The sequence below is a fragment of the Chanodichthys erythropterus genome, chromosome 18 (genome assembly GCF_024489055.1).
Source record: "Chanodichthys erythropterus isolate Z2021 chromosome 18, ASM2448905v1, whole genome shotgun sequence".
NCBI lineage: Eukaryota > Metazoa > Chordata > Actinopteri > Cypriniformes > Xenocyprididae > Chanodichthys > Chanodichthys erythropterus.
Genome location: NC_090238.1, coordinates 14,768,047 through 14,780,835, shown reverse-complemented (window position 1 = coordinate 14,780,835; position 12,789 = coordinate 14,768,047). Strand labels below are relative to the sequence as shown.

At 38.9% G+C, this 12,789-nt stretch overlaps 1 protein-coding gene across 6 annotated transcripts in view; it reads right to left on the bottom strand.

Moving 5' to 3' along the window:
• The window catches only part of ppp1r13ba (protein phosphatase 1, regulatory subunit 13Ba), a 53,510-nt gene that overhangs the window by 20,025 nt on the left and 20,696 nt on the right, over positions 1-12,789 (bottom strand). For 5 of the 6 annotated variants that reach the window (XM_067367375.1, XM_067367376.1, XM_067367372.1 and 2 more), the window contains one exon: positions 11,030-11,100. In XM_067367375.1, coding sequence (XP_067223476.1) covers positions 11,030-11,100 — 71 coding nt within the window. The remainder of the gene's footprint in view (positions 1-11,029; positions 11,101-12,789) is intronic. The other variant, XM_067367373.1, reaches the window with a different exon arrangement.

Below are 12,789 nucleotides of genomic sequence, written 5' to 3'. Positions count from 1 at the left end.
CTATATGTAAACACAATAATACCAATAAAAAAGTAGCCAACTGTAAATTAAATTTAAGACTCGGACTGAAACATTCCCAGCGTTTGAACGGGTTCAGTCCATGGGTTCAGTCGCAGTGACTTGGTTTAACAATAATTCACAATTTAATTCAATTCAATGGACAAATTGGAGAAGAATTTTGATCAATTTCAGTGACTCGCTTTGCTCAAATGATTCAATTCAATTCTGTACTAGTCGCTGCAACTTGAAACAAACAGACATTGTATTTAAGTTTATAATTTCAACATGGCATCTATTTAAATTTTCTACGCCCAATAATCTAATTTACAGGTAATTTACCACAGCAATGCGATTCGGTTCAAATGATCCGAGTCAAGCGGTTCAAAACAATTGATTCGTTCGCGAATTGGACATCGCAACAGTGCACACATGCACAAACATAGACCCCTCCTCTCCCGGGAGCGCCGCTGTCAGACTGCCCGTGCTGCGCCACAGCTGCCCCGCACTCACTTACTCCCAGATGCGTGACTGTCTCCAGAGAATCTGCCATCAATGTTTGCAGCTTTGCGGCACAACTTCAGCATGAATGTGCTTTAAAATACACCAAGCATTACAGTGCACAAGAGGAAGCTGATGAAATTGATATTTAACAAGTAATTACGACAATTTAACTTACATAAAGTACCATTTAGAGCATTAAACGGTTATGTCGTGACACCATACTACATCTTACTCCTACAGAGACGTTTACTACTCTTCACTCTAAATAATACCATGGTACACGTCCAATATATCATAAAGGTGCATATTTTTAATAACGTAATGTTTTAAAAATGCTGTCACATCTCAATAAGAAAGCAACAATGGGTTAAAATGCACAATTTTAAAATGCATGTCTTCTGGCAAGATGTGATGCTCATGTGGGCAATGTGGCAAATCCATATTAGTATTCCAACAGCGATGAGCAATTCAATAAGACCGTTTTTGTGCCAGTTGGATGAGGTAAATGGACAGAAATGGGCACAGTCGATAAGTGCTATAATAACGCTGAGCCAGCCATTTAGCTCCCTCAGTATTTTAATAGCTTCTATACTGACCACGGTCATTCATGACTGACCTTCATATGTCCATATGCTGAAAAACACAGTCATTGCCACAGGCCAGAATCTGTGCTCTAATGATTTTGTTCTGCAAAAACAGACGTTCGGAGAAGAACAACCGGACAAATAAGGTGCACTTCATAAGATGCAAAGCATCTAATCTGAGGTTTCAGCAGTGGGACTGTTTCTACGGTTAATACACTGTACTGTGTTCTAAATAAAAGTATCCACTAAATAAGTGGTTTTCAGCTGGTGGGTTATGACAAAAATTGGGTTGCAGGTCTGTTCTTCTGATAGGGTCATGGAAAGCTGTAGTATAAAGTGAACTATAAAATGCAACAAAGCATATAATTGTGCATAATTACATATCAATTTAAATGTCTGAGGACTTTTTGTTCAAATTTATACGGTGTGATATCAGTTCTGTTTTAGGTCTCAAAATTGTCCAAATGATGTAAAATCTAGGTCCTAAAGGAAAACCAGTTAAGAAGCTCTAAGCTACTTGACAAGCACCAAATGACAATTAGGGAGTGTTCACACTTGTATTTCGGTTCTATTGGTTCTCTCTTGGTTTTCTTTATGGACCAAAAAAGAAAAGTTACATTTAGGGTGTGTTCACACTTGGCATGTTTAATTCGAATAAAACAAACTCTGGTGCGAATGCTCTGTTAGTGCGATTCATTTGAATAAGTGTGAACGCTGCCATCCAAACCCTAAACAAGTGGACCAAAACTCCTGAAAACATGGGTCTTGGTCTGCTTCCGAATGAGCTGTGGTGCGGTTCAATTAAAATATTAATGCAACACGGACCAAAGACATGTAAACAAACCAAAAACAGGACATTATGTCACAAGATGTGTATGCTCAAGCATACCTGTTTTTTCTCGTCATAGTCGTGATGTTGCCCATCACAGTTTGTCACAGCGGATCTTTGTTTGTGTGTGACGGAGGGGATTCCTGCCACTGTTTTGACTCCTTTACACATTTTTTAAGCTCTTCACAAGTTCTCAGTTCCATACCATCATATTTATACGCACATACAGTAAGCGCATTTAGCCCAGCACACAGCATTGTTTGGATGTTCAACAAGTTTCATCGCAAAATATACATCATGACAGTGTGAACGCTAAGTGAGCCAGGACTAAATGTATCATTTTCTTTTATGGTCCAGACCAACAGAACCAAGAGAACCGAACTACAAGTGTGAACACACCCTTAGTCTTGGTTCTCTTGGCATTCACACTGACTTTTAAGACCAAACCTAAAGATACAAAAAAGGCGTTTATGACATATTTTTTTTATATCTTACCGAACATTCAAAACATGATGGAATGTTGGAAATAATGTAAAATAGGATGGAATTTTTACCAGCTGAGAACTTACAGAGGAGTCAAAACTGAGCCAGAAATTCCTGTGACACACAAACGAAGACGGTCTTTCCAATGCCTGTACTGAACTGTAATGGACAACATTGCTCCAATATTGAGAAAAAACAAATATGCTAGAGCATTCTTTCCTTTTTAGGGACATATCTTGTGATATCACATCCTGTTTTTACTTCGGCTTGATGTCTTTGGTCTGTGTTGCGTTCATATTTCTTTCAAACTGCACCAGAGTTCATTTGGAAGTGGACCGAAACCCACCTTTTCAGCGGTCTCGATCGACTTGTTTAGAGCGCATCAGGGTTCGGATAGCAGTGTTCACACTTATTCAAATGAATCGCACTTAAAGAGCAATCGCACCAGAATTCGTTTTAATCAAACCAAACCTTCCAAGTGTGAACACACCCTTAGAACATGTTCATAATGCGTCTTCAAATGCAGTGACACTTTAATTCATTTATTTTTTCTGCTGCATTTAGGCAGAAACACATTGCTCTTTCATGACTATGCAGAGCACCCTTAGGGACAACATGCACAGATCTTTGGGAACTTTCAAGAGCTAAGCATTCATTTCTACGGACAAAGCATTTGCATTCTCACAGAACTCCTGATCGCATTTTACGGTGAATTTTGATTATCTAATAAGGTTTTATCTGCTGGGTGCAGAAAGCACAGGGTCACTGAAATGATAACTATAAGCATCATCATGAACTTTACAGAAGCATCTAGAGGCAGAAAAGGAGACAGTGAAGGTCAATGGTAGTGATATCAGAGTGGGGCAAGGTCAGTGAGCTCAGAGACAAAGCTGCCAGGTGGGCCGGGCCTGAAAACACAACAACATGCCTGATGAAAGATCTCTTTTTATTCCTGCAAAGCCAGACTTTTAACAAACAGCATTAAATTCTTGTCCAGATTGCAGCTTATTCTGGCCAAGAATCGCCCACTTAGTCAGTCAGAGAATAACTTAAAGTAAATGTAAGAGACCAACCACAGTTCGTTTTGTTTTTAGATGCCATTTGCGTATGGGTTTATCTAAAATTAAAAAGCATAATTTTTAATGCTGTTATTTTGAACTTTTTATTCATCAAAGAATCCTGAAAAAAATGTATTACAGTTTCTACAAAAATATTAAATGTTTGCAACTTTGATAATAAGAAACCTTTCTTGAACACCAAATCAAAATATTAGATGGCTACAAACTTCAGCTTTGTCATCAGAGGAATAAATTACATTTTAAAATAATAAATAGGAAAACTGTTATTTTAAATTGTATTAACATTTTATAGTATTAATAGTTTTAGTATCAAATAAACTCAGCCTTTGTGAGCATAAAACACTTCTTTAAAAAGAACTAAACATCATACCAATCCCAATATTTAAACGGTAGTGTACATCCATCTGAGCTCTCTGCAAATAGATGCAGATGAGCAAACAACACTAAATATGTTGTTTACATGCTGTTGACATGAGCATAATGACATAAGACATCCTGAATAATGTCTGATGTATTCTGACGCTAAAAGAAACACTGCTTTAAACTATACAAAGATAAAGCATGACTGTCAAATGTACAATGTCATTCTCAGCTGCTTGGCTGTATTATCAAGGGGAGGGAGACATTTTTGGTGTGCTGAACATGTAGTTTATATATTTTGCCTTCTGGCCCTTTGACCTGGTTTAAAGTAGAACACACTTGCAGACTTGCATATTACGTTGTCAGTTTTAGAGTAAGAGTATACAATCAGGTCAGCGCACGAGTTCAGAAGTACTAAAGTTTATTGGCCGGATGTAATTAAAATATCATTACATGATACTGCCTGAAAGAGAAGCCCCCACTGCCTAGATTATCTCTAATAACAGCTGCATAATGCGACGTGGGGAGGGCCGCATATCGGGATGCCGCAGTGAGTGTGTCACTCATTTATAACATAACTGGTGATGCTGGGAAGCTCCCAATGACCACCTGTTCAATAGCCGTGGGCCTTTAAGCGTTTTATGATTATAGCTGTCACGTTCCCAGTCATTCCTGGACTACATTTCCCACAATCCTCCCTGGCAATCAACTGCACTCACTTCACCAATCAGTAATCACCACACTCAGCTGCAGCACATTATCTGGACTATTTAAGCCACTCACATCCTGGCTGCGTCCGAAAACTGGAAAATGCTGCCTTCTGAGGACACATTTCAAGGTAGTAAGGCATCAAGGCACGTCCGAATCCAATGTTAGCTTCACTTCCTCTCTCATGAGATACCTTCCTCAGATCGATTTTTGAAGGAAGCATAGATGTATCCTTAGCTGCCTTTAATATCCCACAATCCTGTGCTTTCCATTCTGTGACAGTTGAGCTAGAAAAATAAAGATGGCGTCCGAAAGTTGCGTTTGCTGCTCAGTTTGTGTATAAATGTATGATTTTGATCAACATATTTCAATTTTGATATAATTTCTATCGAGAAATTACTACTGTTGTAATTAAATATTTGTTTAGTTCTCACCAAAGCTCGCGCTATATTGCTGTAGATCATAAAACTGTTATGCTGCCTCAGAAGTCTGTCTGAAATCAATTTCGTGAGGTACATTCATGCACAAATGCTGCCGTACAAGTCATTCTCTTATAAGATAGCGAGGCAGCAAGACAGCTACCTAGGTTTTCGGACGCAGCCCCTGTCATACTTGGCGAGGTCTTGTTTACTCCTGTGACAATTTACCCTGTCTGTCTGCCTGTTTCTGATCCTATTTGTTCCCCGTGTACGATACTCTGCTGCCTGCCCTTTGGACTGTTTATTGTTTCCTGGATTTGTGATTGTTATCTGCCAGCCCTGACCCATTGCCTGTTCCTCAACCACGATTCTGCCTGCTTTCTACCATACCTGTTTGCCTTTGTTTGACCCCTGCACGAGTTCTGTTAATAAAAGCTTGAAGATGGATCCTACCCTCAGTCCTGCCTCATTACAATAGCCTTGAGAAATGTTAAGCAATCTAGAGATCTGGATTATACATACATAGAGACATCATAAAAAATGTTTGAGGTCTGGTTGAGTTGTGTTGTCACCATGTCTAAGTGTTAGTTTTTATAACTGAGAAGCTGAAAGCCACGGTTATGGAAAGGGGCGTGGCATTTCAGAAACATGCTCAAAAGCAGTTAACCAATCACAACTCACTGGTCCAGCCTACCAATCAGAGCACATTGCACTTTTCGGAAGGTGGGGCTTCATAGAAACAGGAACTAAACAAGGGTGTGTTTCCTGAAAGCATCGTTAGTCAACTATGGTCGTAAGTCCCATTGAACTCTATTGGTGACGACAGAACTTGCGACCATAGTTCGCTTTGGGAAACGCACCCCAGAGCGTTTTAACATTCAATCATGAAAACCTAATCTAGTAGACCCTAAAAACAAAATCAAGGGCATAATATAGCCTCTTTAAAATACTGACATGGATACTGACAGAGGAATGTAGATGTGCGTTTTTGAGCTTGGAAAAAGAGAACACCTTAAAAGCCTGATCAGTATATCATCATATACTGTATTTCATTAAGGCAGGCGTATGTAGTCGAATAGAAACCGTCCAGAAGGTAGCATTATGTAGTTGAGTGATCTTTTGGAAACAGAGAAAGCTGTGCATTGTTTCTTTAACACTTCCTGTGTCCAACACATGAACCAATCCACTGAAAATGACTGTGGTGGGGACTGCAGCTTATCAGCACACTGCACACAAGCTCCCTGCTGCGAAGCTTCCAACTTCTAACTTCCAACTGGAGCCTCTCATGTGGACCTAATTATATGGCGACAGTCAGGCCTGATTCCTAAAAGGAACAGTTCACCCATAAATGTAAATTCTGTCAGCACAACTGTTCCAAACCTGACCAACTTTCTTTCTTCTGAGAAAAACAAATAATAAGAGTGTAGAGTCTGGGACACTTCTGAAGAAATGTTGCTATTGTTAACTAAAACTATTAAAAAATGTGTTAAAACATAAACCAATACTATATGAATATCAGATGAATATTAATATGAATATGAATATTATATATATATATATATATATATATATATATATATATATATATATATATATATATATATATATATATATATATATATATATATATATATATATATATAAATTTTAAATAAAAAACTTCAATGAAAATTAACCAAATAAAATAGGTTTAAGCTGAAGTACTAAAAGAGTCAACTGAAGCAAGTGCAGTGAGGAAGCAAGTGCAGTAACAATACAAGTGCAGTTTTCATATAAACAAACACTTGGCTTGGCTTGACTTGAAAAACTAAACTTGAACATAAAACATAACTCACCAACAGAGGTTACAGGGAACAAAGCCAGACAATAGACAATGGTACATTAGGGCTATTTATACACAGACTAATGAGCAACAAGAAACACCTGAATTTAATGAAACAATAAACCAATCAGACAATGAATAAATGAGAACATTACACATAAGACTGAGGAAGCACATGACATGATCACATGAGGGATAAGGGAAATAAAAGACATGAAAACATAAACGCGAACCAAAATCCAAAGCCAAACGTGACATATCCACCGCCTCAAAGGTTGGCTCTCGATGGAACACCAACTCAGAACCCCAAAATAACATGAAAAATCCAGGAGGGTGGTGGAACGGAGGTGGTACAGGGGGAGAGATGGAGGCCCAGGCCCGTGAAGTAGAAGTGGCCCTGGATCATGGCATGGAGGTGGACCCGGATCGTGAAGCAGTAACGGGTCTGGATCATGGAACAGTGGCGGCCTGAATTGTGAAGCAGTGATGGGTCTGGATTGTGGAGCAATGGAGGACCTGGATTGTGGAGTAGTGGAGGGCCTGGACAGTGGAGCAGTGGTGGGCCTGGATTATGGTGACCACCTCCTTAGTGGAGCCAGAGAGCACCAAGGTGGAGTTGGTGGATCAGGATACCCTGGTGGAGAAAGAACATGAACGGCCGCTGTGGAATGGAGCACAATGAGTTCATGGACAGCCTCCGCAGCCTTAGCATGGGGCACAGTGATTTCATGGACGGCCTCCGTGGCCTTAGCATGGGACACAGTGAGTTCATGGACAGCCTCAGTGTCCGTAACATGGGGCAGTTCACTTGCTGTCGCTGCCACCTCTATAGGAGCTGTAGCGGTCTCCACCACCTCGGAGGAAGTGTGTGCAGCTCAAACACACAGGATGGAAGTTGCCATCCCAGGCAACGCCGTGGACAAAGGGATAATTTCCGGGACCATCCGACTTGGAAAACCAAACTTGGACTTGGGACCACTGGACTAGGGACCACTGGACTTGGACTTTGGTCCACGGGACTTGGACTTGGGACCACAGAAATTGACCTGCTCACCACTTTCACTGACCCCAGTTGTGGATCCATAACAATGGCAGTTAGTCTCGTCCACCCTGAGATAGATCAAGTGGCTGAAGAGATTCATCGTGAGCCAAGCTCCGCATCCGCTGGAGCTTGGTTACTATAGCCCCCTCCAAAAAATCTCTATGGGAAACTTGAACAACCATCAAGTTCGGGGACTCTAGCATGGCAGCCATGACGTAAAGAGGCTCTGGTGTGGCGGCCATGACGTGAAGAGGCTCTGGCGTGGTGGCCATGATTTGGAGAAGCTCTGGTGTGGCGGCCACAACATGAAGAAGCTTGAACGATGATCCACTTAGCAGCAGAGCATTATCAATGTATTTTGCCATGGACCAGTGGATTTTTCCCCCAGGAATCTGTGAACAAATGGGCTCATTTGATCCTCCATTGAAAATATCCTTCATGGCGATGTTGTTAAAATCCACAAGGCTGGAAAGTCAAAGAAACTCAGTAACATAGTCCTAAATGGTTTGTTTTTCTTGACTAATGCAAATTAAGCAAACTGCTGGGTTCATTGTAGGTCTAGCTTTCTGTAATGAGTCCACTGAGGCGAGCGTGAGAACCCAAGTGCAGTTTTTATTTAAACAAAACATGAACAAATACGAAATAAACAAAGACTTGACTTGGCTTGACTTTAAAAACTAAGCTTGAACATGAATCATAACTCACGAACAGAGGTTACAGGGAACAAAGATATACGAGACAATAGGCTTGTTTGACTTGAAGCTGCGCTGCACACACCGATCAGCAAGAGTTGTGTGCAGTCAGGGAGAAGCTGAAAACGGGGATGTGAAGTCAGACACTTTCTGCATCCCTTATGAGGCTTGTACGGTGTTTGCATACTTTATCACAGATGAAATTAAGTAAATGCAACTTTTTTCAAATACACAGGCATTTCAGACATTTTCATTCAATATTTGATGTACTGCGTCTGTTTGAACAATTTGAATAAAGTTCAGCATAAGCCTATACAATTTAAATACCAATGAAGTGGGGTTTATGCTTTTGTGATCAGTTTTATTTTGATAAACATTTGCTAAACATCCACAATATAACATTATGACTACATGAATAGAGCTTTAACTGTTATAAAAAATGTGTCCTCACCAGAGCTCGTGCAGCGGCCAGCAGCCGCTCTGAAGAAGCTTTGCTGGCTGACCCACCCGACTGCTCTCGAATCTCTCTCAGACTCTCACAGTACTTTGATGCCATACATCATCACAGTGACATGCTGTCGGCGCTGTCTCAAGGTGGACAAAATTTCTAACTCGTCAACCACTGGTCTGCGCAGTGCTGCACTATAACCCGGTGCAGAATGCACGATTTTATCAATCCTATAAGATCATTGCAAATCACACTGTGCGACATGATGGTTTGTGGATCTATTAAACTTGGATACAACATATAGCAGCAAACATATAGCAGCAAACACACTGTGCGATGATCATTCTGAATTTCTGAGACTGTCAGAAAATTATCGTAGACTAGCTTTGGTCACAAGACTGTGACAATGGCTGTCTTTGAACCTCTCTCACTGTACGACATACAGTATAGGAGCCACGATCACAGAAATCGCCACCATTGATTCACAATGGTAATCTTTCGTCTGGGACTGTCGAAAATCGTGCAGTGAGTCCCGGGCTTAAAGGTGCTACAGAGGATGTTTTGTTTTATACATTTTTGCAATATTACTTGAAACTGTCTTTACTAACTGATAAAAGACTATTTATTAGGTGCACTGAAAGGAATAATATTAATATACATCATCTGTGCACGAGGTAGGGCCTTAAAAACATCAGCCAATCGTTTATGTGATCATCGTGTAAACGACTGGCCCTCTGGCTTGTCAATCACTGCCATGACGTTCCTTGACATGCAACCCCAAAGGTACATAAGGGCTATTAATGCACTATTAATGCAAGGACTAATGAGCAACAAGCAACACCTGACCCTAATGAAACAATGAACCAATGAGAACATTACACATAAGACTAGGGAAGCACATGACATGATCACATAACGGGATAAGGGAATCACATGACAAACAGGAACCTTGACTATGAAAACTACAAAATAAAAGATAAGAAAACATAAACATGAACCAAAACCCAAAGCCAAACACAACAAGAAATATTTAGAAAACTAATAAAAATTACAAATGAACATAACAAAATGAATCAAATTAAATGTTAGTAAATTCAAATGAAAAATAAAATTAGAAAAATAAAAGCTAATTCAAAATAGAATAATAAAATAAATAATAAAAAATATAACAGTATAGAAATAATACTAAAATAAAACTTCTAATGTTGATATCAGTTGGATTAAACAATATTTTGTCTTCAGCCCAGCTGAAATGATACCAGTCAAACAATTTGACCATTTGAACATATGCAAAAGAAATATGAGAGATATAAAACTTTCGGTAACACTTTAGTATAGGGAACACATATAAACTATTAACTAAGACTTTTCCCTCAATAAACTCCTAATTTACTGCTTATTAATAGTTAGTAAGGTAGTTGTTAAGTAAGGTATTGGGTAGGATTAAGAATGTAGAATAAGGTCATGCAGAATAGGGCATTAATATGTGCTTAATAAGTACTAATAAATAGCCAATATTCTAGTAATATGCATGCTAATAAGCAATTAGTTAAAAGACCTTAAAATAAAGTGTTACCAAACTTTCATTTTTGAGTGAACAACTGTATTCCTCTGGCCACACACATACTTAATGAACAGTGTCACATTACAGTGAGTAAATGTAAATTAAAGACTAGTATTCAAAGTTTTCCATAATTGCATTTTCTAATGAGCCCATGTTTAAATGGCCAAAGTCTATTAAAAGGTATAAAAACAATAATTTGTTCAAAAATAAGCAACAGAAGAAAGGGCCATGAGCTTTTTAAAACATTTTCTATTCTTTCGCACCAAACCCCCCCATCAAAAGAGTGCTTTTACGGCTTGAAACATGAACACTGCACAGAAACACACGTAACGCACAGAAAGTGACCTCTGAGATCATTGCTCATTTAAGTGCTAAACTTGTGTTTTGGCTAGACAGTTTCACCGTAATTACGTGAAGCCTCAGTGAGCAGCCCTCATTACGAGCCTCAAACAGTCCAGAAGGGAAGTGTGACTGAGAACAGCGTGAATGCGTACGTACCCCATTCTCGCAGGGCATGTCCGAGTTCCCCCTGCTCTTCCTGTCGGCCTGCTCTGAAGTCTGACTTCCTGCTGGGAATAAAACAAGATTACATCATCACCCCTGCACTTCAACATAGTCGAAATGGTTGCAGAGTGCAAAATCTCACAGCTGTGGGCAAGCACATACAGTGCTATTGGACAAAGGGGGATTTTTATATTGACAAAACATTAAAACATTAAAATAGCTTACACGTATGGCTGAAAAAGGAAGAAAAATGATACCTTTCCATCTAATGAGCATGTGATCCAGCAGTGGAATTTTAGCTGGCATATTAACCCTGATTACTCTTTGCCGAGACAGTGAGTTGTTTGACAACATTTACCAACCTCCAGTCATTTCTCTTTTGTGAACCTTTGTTTCACCAGTGCTCTCAGCTCTGCCTTCTATAAATAAGCAGGGGCTTAATTCTCTAAATCCAGGGCTGTGTTATTATGTGTAATCCTGTCAGAGGCTCTGGAAATACCTAGACCTTCATGGACCGCGCCGACTCTGATAGGTCTGTACGCAATCCCACTGACCGCCCTCTGCTTTCAAAGACTAATTTAGAATATAGTGATATGATGAACTAGATTTATACATTTTCACATTAAAGTTGCTTTCCATTCAAAACTTACTGCCACAATGTTACTACAAGGTTGTGATTTTTGTGCATTGTTATAAATAAAATAAAATAAAAGCTTGATGGTTTGAGAGAGAAGAAATTATCGTGTAAATATAAGTATTGTAATTTTACAGTTGTTCTATAAAATATTAAAATGTCTTATTATTATTATTATTGTATAATCTTAATGAATGGTTTAAAAAAGTAGGAAGGTATAGCCAATAAAAACAAATACTGCAAATATACCCAAGTGTGAATACCCAAATATTTCAAGTTTTTCCCACATATTTTTCAGCCCTAAAGGATGGTTTGCACTTAAAATGATTACATTTTAAACTCAAAATGTATTTAATTTCTATGCAGATGCACTCCCCTGCTGTACCGGTTATGTTCTATGTATGGACTCTTTTGTTGTTTTTTTCTTTGGTTCCCATGTTTCTATCCTCTGTTTTGTTCCTGTTCCCTTTGTTCCCATTGCTTTTTGGTTTATAGTTACTCACTGGTTAATTGATTATGTTCACCTGATTCTTGTTTGGTTCCTCATTTAGCCATATATTTGACGGTATGTTTACATGACAAATATGTACTAAAAACGGAAAAGTTTGTCGTACAGGCAACGACATTTTAAAAAAAAAAACCCTGTTCACACGGATCCATGAAAACACTTAAAGGGTTAGTTCACCCAAAAATGAAATTAACCACTGATTCGACACAAAAGATTCATAACGCTCAGAAGCCTCATGAAGCAGTTTTTTGAAATTGGCCATCACTATATTATATTTATTTTGTTTTAGGCGCACCAAAATATTATTGTTGCTTTATAATATTATTATTGAACCACTGTACTCACATGAACTGATTTAAATATGTTTTTAGTACATAAATGAATCTTGAATCTATGCAGGCCTCACTGAGCCATCTGATTTCAACAAAAATATCTTAATTTGCATTCTGAAGATTAACAAAGGTCTTACGGGTGTGGAACGGAATGAGTAATAAATGACATTATTTTCATTTTTGGTTGAACTAACCCTTTAAAAATGCTGTATTATTCATGCCAAGCCAGTAGTTGGCGCCGTCACTTTAGTAAAGAAACACTACGCACCTACAGACTAAA